Source organism: Triticum aestivum, chromosome 5A (assembly GCF_018294505.1).
Source record: "Triticum aestivum cultivar Chinese Spring chromosome 5A, IWGSC CS RefSeq v2.1, whole genome shotgun sequence".
NCBI classification, from domain to species: domain Eukaryota; kingdom Viridiplantae; phylum Streptophyta; class Magnoliopsida; order Poales; family Poaceae; genus Triticum; species Triticum aestivum.
In genome coordinates this window covers 40566207-40592486 of record NC_057806.1, presented here as the reverse complement: position 1 = coordinate 40592486, position 26280 = coordinate 40566207, and the positions used below count along the sequence as shown (strand labels likewise).

General features: G+C 43.3%; 2 protein-coding genes across 3 annotated transcripts; both read right to left on the bottom strand.

The window, feature by feature from the left end:
- Positions 1-7024: 7024 nt before the first annotated feature.
- Positions 7025-8657, bottom strand: LOC123102186 (uncharacterized). 2 transcript variants are annotated; one of them, XM_044523489.1, is made up of 4 exons: positions 8402-8657; positions 7555-7664; positions 7404-7464; positions 7025-7318 (listed from the first exon to the last, which is right to left on the bottom strand). In XM_044523489.1, exons 1-4 carry the CDS (start codon positions 8422-8424, stop codon positions 7210-7212), a joined length of 303 nt encoding a protein of 100 aa, XP_044379424.1. In that variant the 5' UTR covers positions 8425-8657; the 3' UTR covers positions 7025-7209. The 2 variants fall into 2 exon arrangements, with proteins under 2 accessions (XP_044379424.1, XP_044379423.1); XM_044523488.1 differs by having other exon boundaries at positions 7025-7325; positions 7408-7464.
- LOC123102187 (histone-lysine N-methyltransferase ATXR7) lies at positions 8182-25894 on the bottom strand. The gene is made up of 20 exons (XM_044523490.1): positions 25265-25894; positions 24440-24509; positions 22899-24095; positions 21948-22484; positions 21076-21150; positions 18939-19084; positions 18383-18833; positions 18170-18292; positions 17225-17515; positions 16790-17122; positions 16374-16679; positions 15907-16288; positions 14831-15826; positions 14349-14752; positions 14145-14267; positions 13974-14054; positions 13611-13664; positions 13382-13533; positions 12537-12579; positions 8182-8683 (listed from the first exon to the last, which is right to left on the bottom strand). The coding sequence occupies exons 1-19, from the start codon at positions 25321-25323 to the stop codon at positions 12558-12560; spliced, it is 5802 nt and encodes a 1933-aa protein (XP_044379425.1). The 5' UTR covers positions 25324-25894; the 3' UTR covers positions 8182-8683; positions 12537-12557.
- Between the last annotated feature and the right edge of the window lie 386 nt (positions 25895-26280).

Genomic DNA, 26280 nt, shown 5'->3' with positions numbered 1-26280 from the left:
ATCTAGCCCAGTGGTCAACCTAGAAAGAAAAAATGATGAAGCAACAATATTGATGGCAAGAACGGGAAACAACTCTAGTCCAAACGACTCGACTCAGCACAATAGCTACCCAGGAACTCAAGTAACAAGCTGGAGCACCGCGACAAAGCATGCAAGAATAACTTCAGGCGTCGACACAAAGAAGCAATGGAGGAAGGATTAAATGAAGTTGGTCCAATATAATGAAAGGATTGGTAGTCACCTTTTGTCTCTTGGGCTAGATCTTGTAAACCACATGACATTATTAGCGAGACAAAGGTAAAATACACAAGGACTTAGTTAGACACAATTCGGAACATACACATCACAGAATTGGCAAATGACGCAATATGATACCACCAAGCAATAGTTCTTATATAAAAAACAAAGATGCATTTGATTGTTCAGTTAGTTGCTAGCATACTATCTCTGTCAATCATAGGAAAACTAGTACTCCTAAAGTGCCAATTACCAAACTATATAGACTCCTAAACTTCTAAACTACCAATTACCAAACCATATGTTCATATTATCCTCTACGATGAGCCGACCATGAGAAAGCTTCATCTGCTCCAAAAGGCAGAGCAATAGAGATGGATGTTAGGTGGTGCTACTGTTGGAGATGAAGCACTATACAATTTAATTCATCACATGGCATAATATGGAAATGAGCAAACACTAGTCCATTTATTTATCTTACTTTTGAGTCTAAAATATGGTACAAAGAATTTTCTTAGCAGTGTGTCATAAGCTCCTTTGAGAAGGAAACATAATGGTTTCTCATGAGCTAGCTAATATCCAGGCTAATAATGGCTCTTGAATTGACATCAAAGCAAAAAACAGATCATAAAATAGGGACAAAATTATCCAAATCATGAAAAAAATACAATGCATCAGCAAAGAGTACGAGCTTTATCTCAGCGCTTGCGAGTGTAGAGCAAGAGAAAGAGGTAAAGCTACGGCCATATGAATTCAAAAGTTTTAATTCTAGAAAGTATGAGCTCTAGCATTTCATTCGTCAACCATAGATAGAAAAATGTGTAAGAATAGGTCAAAAAGCACAAAACGGGTTGGCAACCAGGTGTTAGTATCAAGGCAATCTAACTATAAACAAAGAAAAACGCTTTGCATTTCCTAAAGGGGTGATCTTCTTCTAATTACTTGGTTTTATGTTTTAAAACAAAAAGATACAATGAACATTACAAAATATAAATGGTATGGCGGTCCCTCCTCTTTTTACCCGGACTTGGGATTGGCTACACATAGCATAGGCAGAGTTACCCACCCACCCTCCAAAGTGAGCAAAACAATCCTTAATTTTGGGGAGAGCAAATTTTCTCTCCCCTACTAGTAAGGATTGCCTCGCCCTTGAGTAGCATTAAGCAGCAAGGATTTCCTCTTGCATAGGCTTTTTTTAACCAAATGATCAAGGCAAACGTTAGTTTTGATGGAGAGCAAAATTTGCTATCCACCAATAGCAAGAATTGCCTTGCCCCTTCAGTAGCCTTAAGTGAGCAAGGTTTTCCTTGGTTTTGAGGGAGGCCAAATGGCTCTCCTTCACTATCAAGGATCACCTTACCCCTTGCTTAGATTTACATTTGTATTAATTAACCAGAGTCTTCCTTCAATTTTAGAAGTAAAATATGATATTCTACGTAGCCAAAATTGATTTGCCTCTTGCATAGCCTTATCTTTGCGCCAAATAAACAAGCCAGTCATTGTTTTTTATGAAAAGAAAATTTTGCTTTCCTCCACTAGCAAGGATTGCTTGAGTAGACTTAAGTAATCAAAGATTTCCTTGATTATAAGAAATGTGAGCAAAATGCTATCCCTTTTTTGGAGGGGTCAATTCTCTAGAAGCGAGGATTAAGCTATCCATACTTTTGAGCAAAGTGAGAAAAAAATCCCTTATTATGGGGAGTCAATCCTCAAAGAGCAAGGATTTCTATTTACCTAACCAATTTTTTGTGCAATGTACACAAGACTTTGTTGCATACGTACGAAGTCAACCCTCCATGAGCAAGATGATTTTGCCACTTGTCTGATAGGCACCATACTTTCGGGGACAATGCGCAGGTGCAATGTTGTATGAAGCATCGGTTCAACGAGTGCAACATGTACACCACTACCTGTTATCATGAAACAATTATCGTGATAAGAATCAACATCATATTTCATAATAAAAGTGCATTGAGGTTCAAGTAATAATTATGAACTGTGTAAACCCTGCTATTTTACTAAAGCATGAGCGCCAGACCAACATAGAGATTCACTTGGGGTATCCAGTATACATAGGAAGTAGAAACTACATCCATACAACATAGCGTCACGCTCTAAAAGATCAAAGGATCAACTGTATCAAAAAGAAGAAAGGGCTCCCTCATAAAGTAGCAAAACTACAGAAACAGAGTATTACTCATAGGAATAGAAAAAAAATGAAATGTTTGCTTAATCATGACACTTGTTTGTGGTAGGAAAATGACCTAATAGTGGAGATAATAAATAAATAGGATAATTTATGTGATCAAACGTGTATCTATTATCACCAACAGTAAAGAAAGTTGCTATTTCAGAAAGTAGGTGTAGAAATATTTGGAAACCATGTTTCAAAGGAAATGAAAATATATTCATAAATGGATAGTTGCAGGTACAAACTTATGGATTCGATGCAAACAACAAGGAAAAATTATGACTCATTAAGCTCATAGAATTGACAACATATTTTTCGTAAATAAAGAAAGTTCAACAATGTTATAGTAATAATTATGAACTATTGTATGTAGACCCAGCCTCGTTATCATGACCCAGCTTAATTCTCACACATATTTGTGGTACGAAACCGACCCAATTAATAGTGGGGATAATAAATAAGTTGGATAATTTCTGTGGTCAAACTTGTGTCTATTATCATCGAGAATACAAAAAATTGCTATTTTAGAAAGCCTGTGCAGAAATATTTGGAAACGAAGTTTCAAAGAGAATGAAAAGATTTTCATATATGAGTAGGTACAGTATACAAATTAAACATATGGACTCAAACGACGAATGATAAGAAAAAAAAACATTGACTCGTTGAGCTCATGTATGATCCGAGAACGAATGGGTTCATCAAGCACTACCACGGCGCACCGTGCGTGAAGAGGGATCGGATGAAAGCTTGGGCGTGCGTGAAGCACAAGCCGGCGTCCGAGTCTAGCCTCCCGGCGGGCAAAATTAATCCAGCCAACACCATAAAAAGTGTGGGCGAGCTGAGGTGGGGGAGAGGCATGGAAGCTAGTCTGGAGAAGAGTGCGTGCGGTGAGGGACGATGAAGAAGGGGGCTGGACGGCGCTACCGGTTTGATGCGACGAACGGTCAGCGCGGGTCAGAGTTGGATGGGTGTGATGCTTCTTTCTCCACTTTCAAAGTGCTAACCAATCGAGTAAGTTTAAATAGTTTAGTCACAATCAAGTAGCTCATGCTTAATAGGCATTCTTTCCTTTGCAATGCCGCCGTTAGGATATTCAGGAGAGGGGCCAAAAAATCAAGCTACTACTACATGCTCATATCCTCGTCAACATTCTGGATGTCTCTTTTTTATAAAAAGTTGTATTTCTGGGTGTTTCGAATGAACAAAGCAATGTTGGTTTCCTGCGGGCAGAAAAGGTGATACCCACCGCACACACACAAAAATAACATGTATTTGAGTGATAAGTAATTCTGGACAAAGGTAGTAGTGGATTTTTATATCTGACATTTCTAAATACCCAAAAAAACAAGTTGAGAAAAATCTATGCATTGGCGGATTACTCGTTTCATGGAGGGTTGCGGTGGCTTCTATATTTCAATCTACGGTTTTAGAAATTTATAATTCTTTTTTTTTTACTAGGCGGAATTTTAACCAATCAAGTTTTTTTCTGAAAAAACCCTCGGATCTATTAGCAACACCAGCAGTACAAACAACCGCAACAAAATAGAAATCACAAAGAGATCCAAATGGAGTCAACCACCTCCATCTTAGCTAGCTAAAACTGTAAAGCCATGGTTTTTCCATAAAAAAAAAAGGCAATAGAGGGATATAGCTACCGCGGGGAGTTAAATGTGACGATAGATGGCCACCGAATAATACTGGTGAGGATAGTTGATTGTGATGCCCGTTTGCACCGAAGTACCAAGAATGGGGCGGCGCACCAAGCGATACTACAACAATGATCATATGGACTAATGATGGACAAGGAAACCAACATTTATATTAAGCATTAGGTGGAACGTCCACTAAAATTTTCACTAGATGGCTTAATGCTTATTGTAATTTTGAGCATCGTCGATGTCGAAATTGAGTCGTTGCTGAAATCATCGTCGTCAAAATCATCCTCATCCTCACCTGCGTGCTTGTGGTCGTCTTCACCATCACCTCCGTGCTCACCCTCGCCACGTTTGTGACCGACGGCATCGACCCCGTCGCCACCGGCATGCTCTGATATATGTCACACTTGCCATTTGGTCCACTATTGTTGGTTATTTGAATATGCAATTTTAGTCTAATTGAAGAATAAGTATGTAGCTAATGATATACGGGTCTCGTATATAAAAAAATTATGAAGGCTCGGATATGGAAACTCTAAATTTCCATGCCTTCAAAAGCAGCAGGACAGGGACGAAAGATGTTGAAGAGTGAAGACCAATGCTCATCGCGCAGGAAAGTCCATTTCCGAAACCTGCTCTTACATACATTATGCCATGTATTTTCCATCATTTTTCTTGTGAGCTTGGTCATATTTCTTGTAGCAGTTCGCTGCAATAGAACAATAGAGAAAGTCGCAATCTCTTGTACTCCAACTCGGTTCCTGATTAATGAACTGTATTGCACTCATTTTATAATAAAAAGGGCAGCCCGATGCACGTAGCTCCTGCTTGTGCAAGTTTCGGAGAAGGGTCCAGCCACTTTGGGTCTTTTGTACGTAGGTTTTTCCTACATTTCTACAAGAGGCTATTTTCAGGATTCGAACCCGTAACCTCATGATCACAAGGCAACAGCTTTAGCACTGACAATAAAATATAAGATAGAATATATATAAAAAAATTAGCCATATAAGAAGATAGGCGCGAGTAAAACAAACGTTGAAATAGCAAAATCTGGTGGAGCAAGCAGAACTTTGGTGATCTGCCAAAAATGCCAAACACAACCTCAGTGTTGTTGTCTCTTGAGAAGGAGTTCCGCTTGAGAAGAGGTGACCTTGCACTTCACGGCCAAGAGCCCAATACCACGCGAGGTGCAAACGGTTTTTTTTTTCAGCCACACAGACACAGGACCTCAGATGTGCTCTGACACGCACTGTTTGCCTTTTATATAACAACAGTTACATACAAGAATGCAAACAAGTCTTAAAATGGCAATACAGTTACTTTGTGGCATGAATTTTACAGGAAAAGAAAAACAGGGGTTCAATGAAGCTTTACATCCTTGCGTTGCATGCTCGGTAACATTTCACTCCTCGAAATACGTATATTTAGGTAAAAAGGTAAACCAAGTCCATTAGTCTGAGCTAAATAAATACTCCCACCATGGGACGGAGGGAGTATTTGTTAATTGAACTAAAATCACGACATTTTTTTGGATCGGAGGGAGTATTATTAACCTGGACTGATCGCATAGCAAAACAGACACGAGAAAACTATATTCAGGCGGTCAATTTTAATTTTATTTAGTTGAAGTTGCCGACCTGCCGGATTCGAACCGACCAAAGGAGAGCACGGGGGATTTCCCATCCCTGTGCTGCCACCCACGCTCTTCCGACCGAGCTCAAAGCCGGTGACACAAACAACCACTTGTTACACCTACTAGTAGGCTTAATAAAGACAGGACATTAACAAAGGATTATTTAGTTAAGTATGTTGTTTGTTTATATGACATGAAATGGCTAGTGTCACAAAATATATTTTTAAAAACAACTACTAATAATTGTGATTTTGTATAGAGAAACCACATGTTAGCACAAGGATTTGGCGTACGAACATCTGCTGCTTTTATACGTGTGTGTGTGTGTGTCTATATATATATATATATATATATATATATATATATATATATATATATATATATATATATAGTATACTATACTACTAATAACACCCACAATAAAATCAAAATATAATCCACAGATCTCCTTGGGTTTGGTGTTCACTTTCCTTGCTCTCTCTTGTCCAAGCGATTGGGCCCGAATTTTTTTAAGTTTTCCTCACATAAATAAATCTTTGGTCCATGGAATGGGCCCAGCAAGGCAGATCAGCGTTTCCTAGGCGCTCAAATACAAATCATACGCTTGCAAATGCTTCTAGATGATTGACGTTTGATGGATGATCCAACATTTATCCACGCTTCCAGTGGACATGGTTACATTTACAGTGTACCATTAAAATGTAATTTTTCTCCACTTGACATAAATTTTCTCCACGGTTGATTTTGTCCTGGAAGTCTACAGCATGCACGAACAGGTGGGCCAAGGCTAACGGGACAGAGAACCAGAGGCCATATACCAACAGTGTGACGCAAGGGTCTGATGTGTTCTGTCATACTAGTGACTTTATTTGGGGGCTCAACCCTTCACACGTCATGCAAAAAAAGGAACTTCCTACGTCGGTTGGTCATTAGAGCTGCTATGAAAAATATACTGTCTGTTTATGTATTGACAGTGAAAATAGCGGTTAGTTTGGTTGTAAATAGGATCAATAAATCTAGCATAGCCACAAACGATTGCACGCTCACGTCACACCCCAAAATGCCAAGCGGAGCCATGTGGCTTCACTGAGCTTGAGCTTCCATGGAAAGATGGTAACAATGGGCGTACGTGTTCGGCCTGTGCCCAAACTAACCATGAATTTTGTCCTGCTGGCAGAGCCTAAAAGCTTGTCACATGCTTGGATGATTGCCAAAAGCTTGGTCTTTTCTCGCATGCCACAACTATGTATTGGCTTGGCTATCCATGGGCACAACTCCTGGCTTAAGATCTCCTTTTTTCCGGGTTTGTCTATCTATGTCTAAGTCGACTGAGATTTTCAGTTCAGAAGAGTGCATTTTTAGTTTAGTGAAGTAGCGCAACTTACATTTTATTTTTCACCAAAAGTTGCGCTTCTCTAAGAGAATCTCAGTCGACTTGGAAGTAGCAACGCCGGGTTTTTTTCTTCTTCTTTTTCTTGGCAAAGCCAGCTGATTTAGCAACGCACCAAACTCGAATCACCCATTATTTTCTTTGGGATATGCCGAGCCTGAGACCTGCGGGCCTCTTCATATTCTTGCCTGCTTTGGACTATTTCCCCGTTCCTGCTCGCTTTTGCAGTGAGATTAGCATGCACACCTGCATCACGGGTTGGGGCTACACAAGCAAACAGATTAAGAATGCACTTACTTACACTGGTGGATTATGCATGTCTCGGGCGAGAAATCAAGCAACCTGCAAGAACGCCATCCTGTGGTTAACACAGAAGTCAGACCAAATATAAGCAATGCAATTAGGGGAAATAATTGGTGGCTAATACAGGCAGGAGATGAACACATACCACACTGGTTCCGAATAGTTTGTGGATAGAAGCATATACATTCACATTCATACAGGGCGTCTCTACATACAAACCCCACGGATGACAGATAGAGATATATATGTATGTACCTGCAACAAGACGAGCAGGTCCATGAATAAACAACACGGCTTACCCAAAGACAGGATACAACTGCGCCCAAGAAAACAAATTTTATAGTGTGATTTATAACATATTAAAGCATGTGTGCAATGGCTCTGACAGAATTTCTTGTCAATCCCAAGAAAATGGGTCTGACGAGAGTTGTATCATCAAAAGTTCCAAGCGACAGTGTTTCCCTGCTCAAAGCAACTAAAGCCAAAGCAAAGAAAAGGCCCAAATCTGATTCATGCTGATCCGGGTGCAAAAGCTGGCCATGTTGGTAGGTACATCTTCCGTATGTAGGGGATACACGGAGAAGGCATCACACCACAGGCCCATCAAGCAGGAAAGGAGATTCCCTGCCATGCATGTGCAAGCAAGCGACAAGGCTATTTCCTTCCATACTGACATGCACGCAACTAATATGCATACTTCGTTCAAGTTGATCAAACACAGCAGGGGCAATGCATCCGTGACATTCTAGCATTGGGGCAAAGAGCATAATCCTCACAAGATGAAGGCAAAACTTCATTATTGCTTGCCTTTCTGTGTTTCATCTTTTACAGGCTACTAGTTAGATTTACTTCTCGTCCAATAACCACAATGTAATCTCTATATCTTTCAATCGGTCAAATGTAATTAATCATAGTGTTGGGCTGTTTGGCAATGTACAAGATTGTGGGTTTTCCAAATCTATCCAGATATGAGCAAGAACATTAGTATTAACCTTGTCAGCAAGTAACCAACCATCCACTAGCTCCGCCCACGCTGAACTCACTTGTCCTCCTCTTCACTCTCACCAGACCAGAGGGAGAAAGCTCACTTGCAGTCTTCCACAAGGCAGTGGCGAGCTGGCAACCAATAGTCGGCGATTGTGCCTTACTCTGGATAGCCTGAATTAGCAGCTCATCTAGCCTAAAATAGTGTAGTTTGTTCTTCATCACAGGGTAAGAAACTGTAATCTCCCCAAAACAGCATGTTCCACCATCCTGTACTTTAGTGTAAAATCCTGCCCAGGGACAAAAGGAAGACAATAAAAAACTCTAGATCTCCAGCAAGTCGTTTTCAAGTTAAAGATTCAAAAGAAACTCCAAAGTTGCCAGCAATGCAGATATAATGATATGGAAATAAAATGATGGCATTAGCCCACTAGAAGTTGGCCGCTGGTGCTGGATCAAGCCTAAAGGTACATGTAAGTAGCTCAGTACCCAACCATATATGAATATATGGAAGGTCATCCATATACAGGTAAAAGTTACATTACACTCTTACAAAGTACTTGGGTTGCTGAAGTCTAAAATAACTGATTTTATCAATCGGGATCTTTATGTCAGAAATATTAACAAGAAGGCATGCAATTGCGCGAGCTTGGACTACAAAGTAACTCGTTGACATTCCGTGTTCCATGTCATCTCTACACTATTAAAGGGGGATCTGCTGTCGTCGTGATGGTTCCACCTCCTTACCACGTACGATTCCCTCACCCATCATTTTTCCCATCCCAGGGATCTGTCGTCATCGTGATGGTTCCACCTCCTCCTTACCACATACGATCCCCCTTCCCATCGTTTTTCCCATCCCCGCCGATCCCCACCAATTTTTTCCGTAACAAAAAGGAAACAACCCAACCCACGCACACACGTCTCGCCTATGTGATCCCTAACTGCCACAGGCCACTTACCTCTACACATGCACGATCTGCTAGGGCGAAAGAAATTGCTACCCTACTGTCGCCTCCTATCGCACTCCCTTCGTCGTCATGCTCGCCGTCGTGCCAGCCGCCTTATTGCCATGGTGTCCCTCCCTCCCTCCCTCTCACGATGGTTGTGCGGAAAGCGATCGGAGGGCATGGCCGGCAGCAGCACACGGAGGCTCGCAGCGGCACTTGTGGTTCATGCTTGCGGCGGCTGCGGAGAAACGTGCACAAGCCCAGGCAGGCAGCAGCCAGGAGCAGCGGGCGAGACCGAGGACAGGCTGTGCTCATGTTCGTCTCTCCCCTTCTCTCCCTCATATGCGATGTGCTTCCTCCTGTACACTACTCTCTTTACCTCTTGTATTTTTACTTTTCAAGCAACCTCTTTGCCTCTTGTATCCTGTAGCCCTAAGTATGACTTGTGCAAATCAAGATGAAAAATCTAGGTGGAGAGTTTGATGAAGGTATTTTTTTTCTGGTCAACAAAAATCAAGTTTGTTCCTACACTTTGATATTATGATTTGTGGTATAGTAAACACCATTGCTGCTTATTCAGTAAATATGAGAATATAAATGGGTAGCATGGTCTAATAAATAGATTATGGTACTTTTCTGCAAGTTATTTTATGAATGATAAAGATACAAAATTTATCATGTAATATTCAGATCTCACATTTATCTCTATACACTTATGGCATCAAAGGTCTTTGTTTCCTAGAAACCGAAAATAGATACAAGATCAAGGGGCTGTTTGGTTTGTGACTAAGATTGCCAAACGTTGCCGCATCTAATTCTAAGGTTAGGCAAGTTTGACCAACTTAGGTGAGTGTTTGGTTGAAGCCACACCTTAGGCAAGCCACAATATGGCCCCACGTGACATACACACGAAAAGTGTGGCAAGATTCCCTCAGGCTTGCCAACTTGTGGCTCTCATTTTGTTGAACTAATCTAAGGCAAGCTTGGCAAAAATGTGTGGCAAAATATGAATGCAAGGCCTAGAACCAAACAGCCCGCAAGTATTTTGTATGTTTTTTTCAAACTGAAAATTCTAATATTTATCTAGCAATCTTTTGCAGGTTGTGAGGCTGCTCCATCATTCCATATTGTCGAGCTTCCTAAAAATGGAGGGGACTTGTTGCAGACTCATAATCTATGATCTCACGTGTTACGTTTTTGGTACCATTTATTTGTCGAACATTTTTAAGAAATTTGACTCTTCGCACTACTAGATAAGTGGCAGCATTCAATATGTAGTTCTACATGAGTTTATCATCATTATGTAAATATGGTTTTGGAATCTTTCACAAGCGCAACAAAACAAACATGATAAGCTCTGCTAAGCTTTCATATTAATGCTACTTATTGTAGACATGCTAATAAACTACTAAGCTTTCATATTAGAATTTTAACGTTCCGTAAGTACTTTCCTTTACTCCCAGTTTTGTAGGTATAATGATCAAGGTCCAGATTCACTAATTAACTGATGGATTTGTGCAAATATTTTGAGGTCAAGCGAAAAGAAAATCAACTTCTTGATTTCACGATTTAGCGAACATGATCAAAGAGTTGTGTAGTCATGAGGACGCCAACTTCACACTGGAATACTTAACGTAAGGAGTCATGAGGCTGGAATATAACACTTCTTTACCTTCTACTTATATTTGCTACAGTGAAGGAGAAACTATCTATCTTGAACACTATGTGTCATTGTTGTATTGTGTAAATTGTAGCCATGCACCCGTAAGTATTAAAGCTAGGAAGGCATGAAGCAGACTTTTATTTTATGTACTCCATTCTTCCCAACATGTAAAGCACTTACTTTGGAGGACACGACTTTGACCTGTTGTATATGCCAAAGTACGTGGATTGAACATGTTTAAAAGGTATGGTAGTATTTCTCTTGAAAAATAATTTTATTCCATGTGTGTATACTAATTTTATAGCCATACACTAAGTGAAAATAATAGTCAAAGTTGTGTGACGAGGAACATAAAAAGGCAAGCGGGCCCTACATTTTGGAAGGAGAGAGAATACTATACATTTTTGGAAGAAGGGGGTATTAGTTTATTGGTGTCACTTAATATCTAATTGTTTTGTTTCAAATATAAGTGTCAAATTGAGTGATTAATTTTGCTTTCCCATGTCATGCATGTGCCTCTAACCTTTACTTGTTCTGATGTACCTGGACCGTAGAACCTTAATGTTCTACACTCCCAACTACACCATGCGACAGGTTGCTTCAATAAGGCTTTTGTCGGCAACGCCAAGAAAATGTTGTGACTTATACAAGAAATGAATTCTAAAAGTAATGGTCTTGTCACTAAAGTTTTAGATGTAATTTAACTTTTCAAAAGTTGTTATCCAAAAATATATTTTTGAATGCTTCAATCTCGTAACACTTCTATGATACAGTTCAATAAACAATGCATTAGCTATAACTAAATGGATCAAATAACCTCATACACCAAAGTAAGCACATCAAACATTGAGTACTTCCATCATCTGATCGATAAATCGTCACTATTTTATATCCTCCCATGGCAACACACGGGCGTTCAACTAGTCTCTGTAATAACACAATATGACAGAATTGCATTTGATTATCTGACTGCACAACACCCCCATACGGCTTCAGTAATGGAGTTAAACTGATCTCAGAAATGGAGATATATAAAATGAATGAGGGGACTGTGAACCATTGCTAAACCAATCGGATTACTTCCCCATTGACCTAGATTTCTCGAACCCACACCGAAATGCATGTAGTTTGTATTAGAAGAGGAACGCTGAGAAGGGGACAACATTGCCCATTGTCCTGGAAATTAAGTTCATTATAGCAATCAGCTGAGCATTTGCAGTTCCATATAATGAAACCTATATATGCTGTCCAACTCTGGCAAAAATTCTAACCCAACGATAATACTAACACCCAAATTTAGGGCACACAATAACGTAACACAATGATTTGCCACTTCAAAGAATGTCTACTGATGATATGGCTATGCTACATTTTTTCTTATCGAGGAATACCATATCAAATTCTTTGGAGCAGATTATTGTCGGCTTTCAGCTTTTCACCAATAAGAATGATAGCTAAACAGACGACAAAGTATAATGTAAATGCTAACTTCTGAGCCTAACATGGAAATACTTGTAACTGTAGCATTACCTCAGTAATAAGCTTGACTTCTTAGTTCATTGATCCACGGCACCTAAACAGCCAGCACGTAGTTAGCAAGTGAATGAGTAAAAGAGAAATATCCTAAAAATGGCACAAACAACTATCTCGATAAAATAAGGATAAGATTAAAATAAAACAAAATTTAATGGTAGCATAAATATTGTATCAGATGAATAAACACATGAAATTATTCTACGGGCACTCTCAAGCTCCAAAAAAATTGAATTTGAGTACTGGCTATTTGTGCTCAGGTCCACATGACGGTGGAACAGTCAGTGGCAAGCGCAGAATTTCGGAACACATCCCAAGCAAATTACAGGAAATAGCACGACAAAGAAAATCAATGAGAAAACAGACGTCATTCAATTTAGCAACATATGAATTCATATGTATGTAGATCATAGTTTAAAATCTTGTTGGCTAATCAAAGTGGATAGCAGGAGTATCAGTTCCTGGTGAGAGTGTCATTTCCAGCTGTCAATTGTTTTGTAGTTTATTCTCTATTAGATCATACTGAAACTTACATAATACTGAAAGTTTAAAAGAAGAATGAAGGTTCACAGCAATCAGAGCAGTAACCAATCCTGTGGAGGTGTAGATTTTTTTTGGGGGGGGGGGGGGGGGTGTTGAGTGAAGTACAGAAATGGTATCGATTCTGTAGCTATCAACAGTTCAGTGAAAATTATTCCTGTGCAAGCAATTCCTTAGCATTCATATATAATTAACCAGGGGGGGGGGGGGGGGGGGGGGGTCAGACCTAAAATAAGTAGAAACTATAAAAAAAACGCATTAACTTCTACAGAAGATGTCATGTAAAATATCTAAGCGATTACCTTTGGGAACCACAGTGGCATGGTATCTTCTTTTCCTCCAATGGAAATTTGTAATTGTACGTCAATTCTTCGCCAGCATATATACGCCTCTTTGCGTAAATGAAAATCTTCTTGTGGCCCTCAACAGTAATTACTTTTGTATAACAATTCGGCTGGCAAGGAAATAATGAGACTGCTATTCAGCATGTTACAGACATCACAGTTGAATGTTTATTGTTAAGCAGTTTACCTCACACGAATGGTTGATAAATCTTGCTAAACCACCACGCTTAGTAGCATCAACCTGTGTAAATTAAGAAAAAATGGAGGCAATGAACAGAGTTGCGCAAGGTGCAGTCACAAAAACTGGCAAAGATTAAACATGATTTCAATCAAAGGTTTGAGACTACCAAGCATCACAAGGACCCCAACCCATTAAAAGATCACATTTATGCTTTACATTATTATATTGTCACATAGCTCCATCATTTTCTGTACTGCTTCAACATTATCCAATTCTTCTATTGTCTAAGAAGCAAATATCAGAAATAAAGACATGTATGCAGCACACCATTTTAGATAAAGGCAGATAGGAATAATCTTCTACACCTACCACATAATCATCGTCCAAGCGAAAAAGGTAACTGCTTCCAATTCCACTCTTCTCATATTGATCCTCACGTATGTCTGAGACCTGCATGGTACAGATATATCAATAAGCTTCTTATAAAAACTACGTACTACATTGATGAAGGGATTGTTGATTTCAAGATAACAAAATTACCGGACGGCGAATCAGTTCACCAACATATTCAATAACGAAATCTTCTGCATCAATTGACTCAAGGGCCACCAGACCCCATTCATGGATCTTGCTCCTTTGAAAACGTAACCGCTTCTTCCTTGCCTGTATGCCAAAGATAGAGTCAGTGGTCATCCAAACTGTCATGGCAAGAGAAACTTGTGTACATGCAATGATTTATTTTACCTTCGATTGGGTAATTTTCAGTAGCTCAGTGCCTTCAGAAGCAGCTAACAGGTTTCGTAACTTTACGCGATTTGTTCGCGCAGATGTACCTTTAACTTGCGGATTTTTCCACACATTATTAGCTGAAGTTGAAAGAATACTCCGAACATGGTACCCTCTCACACGAGTCCTTTCTGATGGAGTGGCGGTGCGTGCCCAATTACGCCACTCCCACCCATTGGAGGAAGCTCTTGCACAGCCATCTGACTCTGGACACAAAATCAATGGCTTTGCCTTCTGACTGGAGTCAGTAGACATGTTCTTATTCTTTCTTTTCTTTGCGAGCTTTGTGGGCACACTAATGTTCTCAAAAGGAACCTCATTATCAACCAGAGGCGTCCTAGTAAGATGAGAAGTCCTTTGTCCTACAAAAGAAGGATGATGCATGTGATAAATCTATGCAAATTTACAGGGGATGAAGCAAACAGGATTAAAATGCTTACTCTTTGGCACATCATTGGAAAGCCGCTTCAAGTCTTGTTCGATATTCAAAGGGTTTACAACATTATCAAGAGTTTTGGTACGACTCTTGGAGGTCTTTGGCACATCACTGGAAAGCCGCTTCAAGCCTTGTTCAATATTCGTAGGGTTTACAGCATTATCAAGAGTTTTGGTACGACTCTTGGAGGCTTTTGGCACATCATTGGAAAGCCGCTTCAAGCCTTGTTTGATATTCAAAGGGTTTACAGCATTATCAAGAGTTTTGGTACGACTCTTGGAGGCCTTTGGCACATCATTGGGAAGAAGCTTCAAGCCTTGTTTGATATTCAAAGGGTTTACAGCATTAGCAAGAGTTTTGGTACGACTCTTGGAGGTCTTTGGCACATCATTGGAAAGCCGCTTCAAGCCTTGTTCGATATTCAAAATGTTTACAACATTATCAAGAGTTTTGGTACGACTCTTGGAGGACTTTTTCGACTTCCCGGCCTTCCTTGGTTCCTGGACATTTTTAAGATGAACCTTGCGCTCAACAAGCTCGCGTAGAGGCTTGGAAAGCTGCTCATCCGTTGGAGTTCCCACTGCTTTTTTGGATGACACTGCTTCACAGTTGTTCCTTAACTTTCTCTTTTTGTAGTACGCATATTCTTTATTAGGTCTCAATGATTCGTCGATGTTTTTAGGCACAAAAGTCTGCTTGGTATACCATGAATCAAGGCACTCGCTGATAGTATCTGACAGGAGAGATGCCCACTCTTCTATAACATTCGTATGCAGTGTCTGCCTGCAGATAGCCACGCTGATATGTCTAGATATTCCGGGCATAGAGTTAATTGATTTTGAAGGTCGGTATTTGTTTTTGTCCATGACCAGCACAGAAGCTGAGCCAGTCTCCACACCAGGAGGCACCTCATCAAAACTCTCATCCGATTCAGCTGCCTCAGATACATCCAGCTTTTCAAATATACTAGCATAAGATGAAGAAGGGGATTGATGCTCCACTGCATGCAAATTAAAGGGGTTAAAAATAATATAACCAAGCTCAGGTAAGACAAAATGCAATAGAATAATGGTCATTTACCATGAGAAGTGAGCATTTTATCTGTTGCCACATCAGATACAGATGATGTTGCGCCTGCCACCATGTCAGCAGGACTGGGTACAGTATCAGTAGCTATTTCAGCGGTAACCAACACTTCATCTACAGCCATTTCAGCCGGACTGGTTATTGCATCTACAGCCATTTCAGCCGGACTGGTTATTGCATCTAGAGCCATTTCAGCCGGACTGGTCATTGCACCTAGAGCCATTTCAGCCGGACTGGTTATTGCAACTGTAGTCATTTTAGCAATATCCAATGATTTATCTTGAGCCATTTCAGGAGGAATGGGGGGTGTTTCAAGAATGTCCATTGCAGCAGAACTAGGCGAGTCCGGTGCATGAACAGGAGTACGAATTAGTTCCTGCAATACACATGTCCAACATGAATCATGTAAATTTCAAAATCTCAGTAGTCATAAGAGAAATTATTTATCATTGATATCTCACTTGTTCAGTGATGTCTTCAAGTCCAAAGCACAACCAGTTTGTTATCTCCTCTGCAATAACCTCCCTGAAATGGTGAAACAAAGTTTCCTTTGCTGCCACGTATAGTTCATTCGCCAGCATTACCTGGACTCCTGATGAGGGGTCAAAATACATGGTGGAACTTGATTCACGCCACCAACTATTTTTGTCATTGCAAGAACTAATGGCTAACAGCGGCGGAGAGACGGGGCTTGCACACTCCAATGTTGGCCCAAATCCAGGTGGGAAATCCATGTCGCACTCAAGAGCTACTGAATCACATATTACCTGCAAAGACATGGAGGTATAAGAACCCATTATATATGACGAAAGAAAGGATATGAACGACAAATTGCCCCCCTCCAAGAAATAGATACACTTGGTGTCAGAGACAAAACCTTCAATCCATCAGCTTCTTGCTTGTTTGCGTTATCAGACGCACCAGGAATACTCGTACAAGGAAGACTTGAATGGTGATTTCTCTTAATCCATGAACCACAGTAGTCCATAACAGGATCATACAATATCCCATCCCAGATATTCTTCATGGATTCATAATAAAGAGTTTGCCAAACTGCTGATAATATATCAGAAAATTTGGCATGCACCGCAGTTGACTGAACAGCCACAGGAGAAGTTGCTCGTACTGTATTATATGAGTTTCCTTTTTTGTGATTAGTAAATTTTGCATGAGCCTTGCCCTTTAATGCTGAAGCCTTCTTGCTGTCAGGCTGCCAATGTCAAAACCATGAGGGGGAGATTATGAAAAACTGAAGAAGGACCATACAAAGAGGTGCTCTTATTAGAAACACTTTGTGCCAAATAATACACACCTTAACAGCTAGGAGTTTCGATTTTGCAGCTAGCTGCTTCTCAGTCTTCCTACAGGCGATAATTTCTGGAAGCACACAGCTGAAAATTTCATCAACAAAAATCTTGCGGGCTGATTTCACTATACCGGCATGGAGCTGATGACTAATATCATCGACTATGTCACCCATCACGTCACTGGCTGACCCAGAATCATTCTCTGAAGCTTCTGAATGCTCTGTGTGACCTCCACTCCACCAATCAACTAATGATACAAGTGTAAATGGACCAAATTTGCTATCAACATGGTAAACCTACAATAAAAACAGACTTCATTCAGATTGCAGACTAATAATGAGATAAAGAAAATAGTTCACAGCTATACACGCAAGATGTGTAAGTATGGTATTATAAAAAGGATCTAGTAGCACAGCACGTCAACTTTTTTGTTTAACTTGATTCACGGGAGAACAACAAAAACTTACAGATAGAAGTTTCATTGACATTTAATGAATTTAACCGTTTGTACGCAGAAAATAGCTTGTGCTATCAATTTGGTATTCAACCTCACTGAGTTACCCAGTATTTTGCACTTGACAAGGCGAGAAGAGAAATGTAAATGAAATAATTTATCAAACGGTTTACAAGTGGTGTTAATCTAACACATAAGTGCAAGGACACTCAAGCCAATAATGCAACGAATTTCAAGAGGTCTTCACAAAACCAACAGCATAAATAGTGTATGTACCAGACTAATATTCTTGAGCTTTGGCTAGTTATGACCAGATATGTAATTGCCTTCTAATAATTGCAGACCTGCCATTATGTAACTTGAATTGAAACATTGCAGTAAGCCAGTAACAGGGTAACAAGAATGAATTGTTGCTCGAATGGATAAAGCATATGCCAACATAACTCAAGAGGATGGGATTTACAAGACATGGTTTTGATTGCTCAATATTTTTTACCATAGAAAGATCCTGGAGATAGCTGCTATGAAGCCAATAAGAAAGTTCAGCAAGAGAATGTGGCCCATGACGGCTGCCATCGCTGTCCTCGAACATCCAGCATGACTCATCGCTTGAGAGAGCCTGGTGAGAGAACAGAAGCTAAACAAATCAGGGAGGTAGACAAGCGGCTGGACGGTGTGCAGAAACATAGGTAAAAAATGCTCAGCGTACATTTGGAAGCGCCAGTTTATCAGTACGAGCCACTGTCTTATTCTCCTTCGGTTCATTCGGAGTGGTGACCGCGCCAGCAGAATTCCATTGTGAAAGAAACTGCTCCAGAGAACTCAAGGCTACAGGATTGAGCATTTGCCCACCAACAAGAGCATAAATAGCAAGATCTTGAGGCAAGAAACCACTGGATAGCCCCTCATAGAGCTGCTTGGGTGCGTAAGGCCCACACATCTGGCCATGCTCATTCACATACATACAGCCTTCAAAAGGCTGATGTTGCGGATATGCACCGTATGTCCCATTTTGACCATTTGAATGGCCCGTGCCAGACTGCGAATAGATCCCACCGCCGTTATTGACAGGACAAACATTCCCCTGCATGGCAACAAACATGCCAGAGCTCTGCGGTTGGTCGCCACTACAGGAAGCAATCTGCCGCCTCTCCGAACACCTGGTCAATCAGAGCCCGTGATCAGCTCCAGCTTTAATTAAGTAAAAAAGGAAGGAAACAATAATGTGACCAAAACAAACAGAGAGGATCAACGGAAGGTTGTACCGGTCAAGCATGTTCACGCGTGCACCACTGCAGGCCGACACGGAACAATCAAGCGGCTCCCTGTCAGACCACTTTGTACGCTTCGTTCTGGGGAAAGAGCTGGGGCTGCGGAAGCTCGACGACTCTGCTGGCGAATCATCCAAGCCCTGCTCACAAGGAAATTGCATAGGGGTCACTAACAACAACATAGTATTTCTCAAGTTCAGAACAAAAACCGACGCCGTGACCCTTCCACGCAACACGAAATTCACCATGCTATGTAACAGAACTCGCAAATTCAGGACGATCTCTAGGAATCGACCACCGTCACGTCTACGAGAGCAATCGCAAAAGTTCTCTCCGTCCTCGCCTCGCTCACACGCTACCAGCGGGCGCTATCGCCATAAACTCCAAAACCACGCTGTAATCCAAACCACCCACACGGCCGCGCAAGAGACATAATCCCCGGGGCCCAGTGGGCAGATCCCCGACGGCGGGACGAGGGGGCCCCGAGCCCGCCTCGCGGCGACGACCACGCGCGCGGGCCGGCGAGGCGGATCCGGTGACGGGGAGAGAGCGGGAGCGAGAGCTCACCAGATCGGAGCGCGCGTGCGGCATGGCTTGCTGGCGGGGGATCGGGCGCCCTCCGGAGTCGGGTCTCCGCCGCGCCGCCGGCGGGTAGGGTTAGCGGTTGTGGGGGGGGGGGGGGGGGGGGGGGGGGGGGGGGGGTGGAGAGCGTGCCGGGCAAGAGGAGAGAGAAGACGGGGAGGAGCGTTTCGGACAGCTGGCCCGGCCAGTAATCATCATCATGATCGGAAGAACAAAATTACTCACCTCTGATTATTGATTTCCAAACTGGGCAGAACATGAAGTTTCTATAATTTTTGTGTTCCTCTCCCTTGCTTCTCTGAATCCCGCGATGGCGGAGGCGGGGGCGACGGTGGGGACGAGAGCCGCCTTGACGACGAGTTAGGGATTGGGGCGGAGGGGTTTCGGAGTCTGGGGAGTTTGGGTAGAACGCATGAACCGAAGATGGAGGCGGCAGCGAGAAGGATGAAGTTAGGTTTTAATTCTGGGTGTTTGTATGAAGAGGGTGGATATAAGGTCTATGGATGAAGATCTACGAGTTGGCGGTTAGGGCAAAGGTATTCACCTGAGTCAGGAGAGTCCCCGTGATCCAGGATGAAGGTCGCCGGAACCGTGGATGATGAAGGTGGTGGGTGCGAGTAAGGTGGGAAGCGGATTGATCCAGTGAGGAGGCTGCAAAATCGAGGAGGACGAAGGCGGCGGCGGCTGTGGGCGGGTAGGATGAAATTAGGGTTTCGATTTGGGGTATTTGTACGAGGAGGAATGGGTTTAGGTCGTTGGATGAAGATCTCCAAATCTACAAAATTCTAATTTTTGGCAAATAAAAAATAGTTAAGTACTAAATAATGCACCCCATCCCAAAAAGGGGAAAAAAGAACAATTTTGATCTCTTCCCCTTTCGTCTTCATAACCAGGAACTCGAACGATATTGTTGAGACAAGATTCACCTCGAGTCAAAGCTAATAGCAAGGTAAAGGCTAGGCGATGACAAGTTAGAGGTTATGATGATGAGTTTCATCAGAGTCGGGAGAGTTTTGAGGAAGCGATTGATCCGTGGTGGAGAAAAAAATAGGGAGGATGGAGGTGGTTGTAGTGGGTAAGGCATGAAGGGTGAAGTTAAGTTTTCAATATGAGAGTGCCTATACATTAGGTATCTGAAAATTTCATCCGCGTCGGTCACTTTCGTCAGGACCGCTATATCTTTATCCAACGGCCAAAAACATATCGTGCATTGTTCATCTTTAACCCCATCTTCTTCTTCCTCACACAATCACCCCCGCCTACCCCACCTCAACCGTCTACCTCCGCCACATGCGGCCGGCAAGCGCTGCCACACGCCACCCCGCCCTTCCCTCAGTGTCCCCCCCCCTCCCCCCTTCGCCATTGCTTGAAGCTATCGCGACCATCCCTCTGAGCTCCCCAACTACATAAACTCTAGCGACCCCCCCCCCCCCACACACACACACACACCACACCACCACCCTCTTTGCGCCCATATCAAGTTTCGGACTCACTATCGCCGGTTCATGCTCGTGCACGACTCGGCCTTGCCATGGTCGGCATTCCTCACACCATCCGCGCAAAATTGCACCTTCAACCTCACGCAAAGCGGAAATTGTCCGACGCTCAAAAGAATTTCAGGTGCCTGACAATTAGCAAACACATTTGAGTATTCCTATCAAAGATGAATACAACAAAGATCATAGAAAAATCTATTTCAGCCAACTGAAAAACATATTACTACGAAAAACTAACATTCCTGTGTTTCTACAACTCTGATGGTTCTCAATTGACGCCATGAGCCAGAAGATCTTCATCCCACGCTAAAACTATGCTATTCCGAGAGAAGATGACAGAAATTGATTAAAGGAGTAGACAAAAACAGAAAGCAGAGATGAATTCCAGCATACACCAAGTGCTTTACAAGCTGAGCAATGTAACAAATCCACAGAGCATTTGGGCAGGGCTTTGAAAGACTTTCCCTAAAATACACTCACAGTTGATCACTGCCTTACAACTGCTGCTACTTCAGTGAGACATCTACTTGACTCATGAACAACTCGACTCCTTATCTAGAGATGCAGCAGGGGTAGGGCAGTGCAACTCTCTAGCTAAATCATGGCAACCAAAAGGTGTTTGTGAATGCCTGAAATCGAACCATTTCCCGCGAAACCCGCGCCTCGGTCACTCTTGCTCCAGTTCTTAGTTACTACTGCTACAACATTACATTGCTGGTTCCATCTGCACCGCTAGTACCACCCAAAACATCACAATGGGTTCAGAAGTCATCAGTGACAGTTTCACCTGAAGAACTCTTGCCACTGCACTATCAGCCCTGAAGCTCTCCGCAGGAAAACCATGGAAGCCAAAAGGAGTTCCAGGCCAGGGTAAAAGCTTCAGAGCTCATGCATCAATGGTGAGGTGCTTCTTGTGACTGGACACCTTGGCCTGCAGCTTCTCCAGCTTGGCGCTGGCGCTCCTGTGCCGGTCGTTCATCTTCCCCTCCTCGGTGCTGCACATCTGCAGCTTCATCTTCAGGCTGAACATCCGCTGGACCCGCGCCGCCCACCCGTCCTTCCCCGCGGCACCGCCGAGCTTCCGGATGTCCTGCCGCATGCCAGAGCACTCCCTCTCCAGCTCCGCCAGCCGCAGCCGCATGCTGTCCATGCCGGCCCTGAGCGCCTGGTTCTCCCTCACCGCCGCCGACGTGACCCAGCGGGCACCGGCTTCGCCGGACGTGGCGATGGTGCCACTGCCATGGAGGGGGCGTGAGGATCCTTCCAGGTTGTCGGAGACCATAAGGCACCCGGCGATGGATGTCCGCAGCTGGAGCTGCTCGAAGAAGAGGACCTGCACCACCACACGCAGCGGCAGGCGCTCGTTCTGCGCTGCGTGGGTGCATGCCTCCAGGGACAGCTTCTGGCAGTCGATCAGCCGGCAGAGATGCTCGCGCTCGGATTCCGGTAGACAAGAATGTGCCTGTCAGCATTGCAGAACAAGACTAAACAGCATCAGCAATGGTAAAGTTCAGAATTTAGCAAGTCAAGCGGCTAAGAGTGACGATGTGATTATTATGGAAAACAATAAACAGCATTAACAATGTGTATGTGAAAAAAAATGCAAATGTGTCTTCATTTCTTGGCAGAAAAACTTAAACATATATGGACATTAGTGTCACCATGCCTTTGGAAGAAGTATCAATTTTACAAATTACAACACTAGGGCATGTTTGGTTGGCTTCCACACTTGGCCACATTTTTGTGCCACCACAAAAACTGTGGCACGCCACTTGTGGCAAACTATGGATGGCAACCAAACATGCCCCCTTTGAAGTGGAGATGAAGAAACTGCATGGTAACTATTTTCAGATAAAAAACAGACTCAAAAGTTTACCTTCAAGTATACATCAATGGCGCGGTAAAGTCCATCGTCTAGAGGCCGGGCATATTCAGGCAAAGCAGTTGCAAGAGATTCAAATTTCGGTGGCTTCAGGTTGATATCTGGTGCAATCTCTGCAAGGTAGCCATCAATCAGCTTGGCGACAGCGGTGATTGGTGCAAGTGAAGGAGAACCCATCACATCATCCAAGCACGGGGAGCCACCACCCATGGTCTGATCCATCGCCAAGAAGTGATCAAGGATCCTGCGCACACATTCGACATTGTAGAGCGTGTCCATTGTGTACGAGAAGTTCGGCAGCAGCAGATCCTCCAGTGTGGCTTCATCTAGTTGCATGCCAACCCTTTTCTCCAAGTTGGAAATGCAAGCACGGCTGACTTTCAGAATCATGGCAGTTCGAAGCAGCCAGAGCAGAACATTTGTGGATATCAGGCCTCTCTGAAGAGGCAGCATCCTGTCAATGTCCTCAAGCAAATGCCTTTGTTCTTCCTCGGATAAGGTAGCAGCAGCAGAAGTCAGGGGCACCGGTCCCATGCTTTGACGCCTATTCAGTCCTGGGAGACACTTCTTGGCATAGTACGTGAGTGAACCGGCGACGATCTCCTCCTTGGCGCCTCTTGACTCCATGGTGGAGATAAGCCTCTTGTATGTAGGGAAGCTCAATGATGAAGCATCATCATACCACCAATCTGAGCTGAAGTTCCCGAGCTTTGCGCCCGTGCTAATACCATTCCACAATACACTGCCACCAGGGCTATGCATCGCACCGTGCTCTGATACTGGCCAGCCAAAGAGGTCTGGGTCGATGCTAGCCTTGGCGGCCAACGATTCGACGCACCTCTTTGCAATGTGAAGGTCTTCGGCATGAGGGAGAAGGACATCACATGTCTTGAGTGCTTCCAGGGAATCTTTCCAGCTGCGGAGAACGACTTGGTTGAAGAACATTTCTGCCTGGTGGATGAGGTTATCCTGAGCTGTTTCTTCTGTCATCTCGAGATATTCGGCGGCGCAACGAAGGTGGACAATATTTGCTGGAGAGAGCTCTATCTTCAAACCATAACAGAACCTTGCCACTAACTCGAACGATTTTGCACCTCCAGGGATGTCAGACAGTTTGATGGTACATTCATCTTGGTCTGAATTCTCCTCAATCAACCTTCCCAAGATGGCACTCTTTGAAAGCAGAGGGAACTGCAAGGAGATAAGGACCATTTGGAACAAAAGGACAGCCAGTAAATATCAACCTCACACATTGAAGGCGAACATCGAGAGGAAGTAATTTGTAAGTGCTCTTTCTTTCATTCTTCTCCTTGAGAATCACTTTGTTAATGTATAACTATTAAGGACTACACTAATTAAGTACAGGTGTACAACTCATCTAAGAAAAGGTAAGGAAGCAGAGATGATGTTTTTTCTTCGAGCTTGTACCTAACGGTCTAAATACAAGCGCGGGCTAAGCTACAATATCTTGCTTCAAATCATCACAAATTTACAGTGGGCTACTAATACTGTAGTAGATTGAAAAGGCAAATTACCTTGTGGAGGTGGAAAGACATCTCCCCGACCTGAACGATAACGTCGCTGGGAAGTCCAGTTGTGCAGAACCTGCAAGGCCCACAAGAAGACGGTCATCAGTGAATCACTAACCACATATATTTCGGCTTGCACAGTTTTAGTGAAGCAAGTGAGGTAATGGGTACGAGTAGTAGTGTAAAAGAACAGCTTCCCTGTTTAACTTAGATGCTAAAGAGAGAACTGATAAGGCATTGTTTCATATCCTGACCATCTCTTTAAACAGAATCTATAGACAGACCGGCATTGCTTCTACAGAAGCTACTATAAAAGAGCAGGAAGGTCGCTGTAGGCTAGACTCTAAAAATATCCACCCTGAAGTACTGGAAGGGGACACCTGCATTATCTGGCATTTCAGCCTCACCAAACCTTAAAACTGGCCCTGTACATGAAAGCGAAAGGGGAAACAAAAACCCTAGCGCTTCATAAAGCACAACAAGAAGAGGAAGTAGTAGCAATGTGGGTGCAGACTAGACTAAATCACACAAATCGCCATGCCAGAAAATTGGGCAAGAAAGAAAGATCCTGGAGTTCACGTCATGTGCCCCCAAATCCCCATTTGAAACACATTATACTCTTTCTACCTTTTCTAATTTTCAGACTATACATAGTAAACTAACAGCAGGAGGCCAGGAACAGGACAAGCGCGCCCAATTGTTTAATGTCGGCCACGAAGCTTCCAAATCGCACACATTTGCATGCATGGCAGCACAAGTCTGAAAGAACTGAAGCAAATGGCAAAGCCATGGCTGGTAAAAAAAAAGGAAGGAGCAGAGCATGGAGCATACCATGCTTGGCCTCGCCTGGTGAAGGCGTCCGGCTTGGAGCCCAGCTTGACGGAACCCATGGATCCTTGGAGGGATGGAGCGAGGGAGGAACGGATCTGACTCCCGTGCGTCCAAATCCGGGGAGCACGCACGGCACGGGCAGCACACCCCAGCCAGGTAACCGCCACTCCAGAGTTCTCTCTCTCTAATCAACGCCCCGGTCCCGAGATGGAGCAAGAAAACATCACCATTGCAAAGGGCGAGGGAATGTGGAGGCGCAGAGGCTAGAAACTCCTCACGATTCCTGGGGCTGGAGCTCTAGCAATGGGGGATGGGGAGCGGGAGCAAGGCGGAGCAGAAGGGAAGGAGCGGAGAGTCCAAGAAACGATGGGCCGGCGACTGCGGTGGGGGCGAAGGAGAAGGCGAGAGAGCGGGCGGCTGCAGCCGGGGACAAAGAAGAAGGGTGGATTGGTGCGAGAGGGGGCTGCGTGCTGACAAATGGTGCATTGATGTGGGTTTTGGAGACCTGGGGTGGGAACGAAGAGGGGAATGCTCCAGAGAGAGAGAGAGAGAGAGAGAGAGAGAGAGAGATTAATTTTTTGTTGGAGGAGATCTACCTCTCCTCTACTCTAATCCAATCTGGGGCGTGGTGCAGTGCAGTGAGATCCTCCTGTAGTCCTGTTGATTTCCACAGAGTGGACCCGGTAGCGTCCAGCGTACTACTGCAGTGCAGATCCATGGCATTAACAGTCTGCACACAGCGTTTCGTTCACATCGTCTGTGATCTACGGTACAGATAACAGATCCATGGCATTATCTTACTAGCACTCTTATCACAGCATTCATTCGTTCACGTTGTTTGTGTGCTCGGCATTATCAAGGCTTTGGCATCTGCTTGCACATGACCGGAGCCCGGCCGCTTTGCTTTTGCTTTGGGACTGCAGCGGCAGGGAGCACGTAGTACGTGGTACTAGTAGGGAGATAAACAAACGAAGCCGGGCGTTGGAAACGGAACGGAATGGACGCTTGCTTGCTTG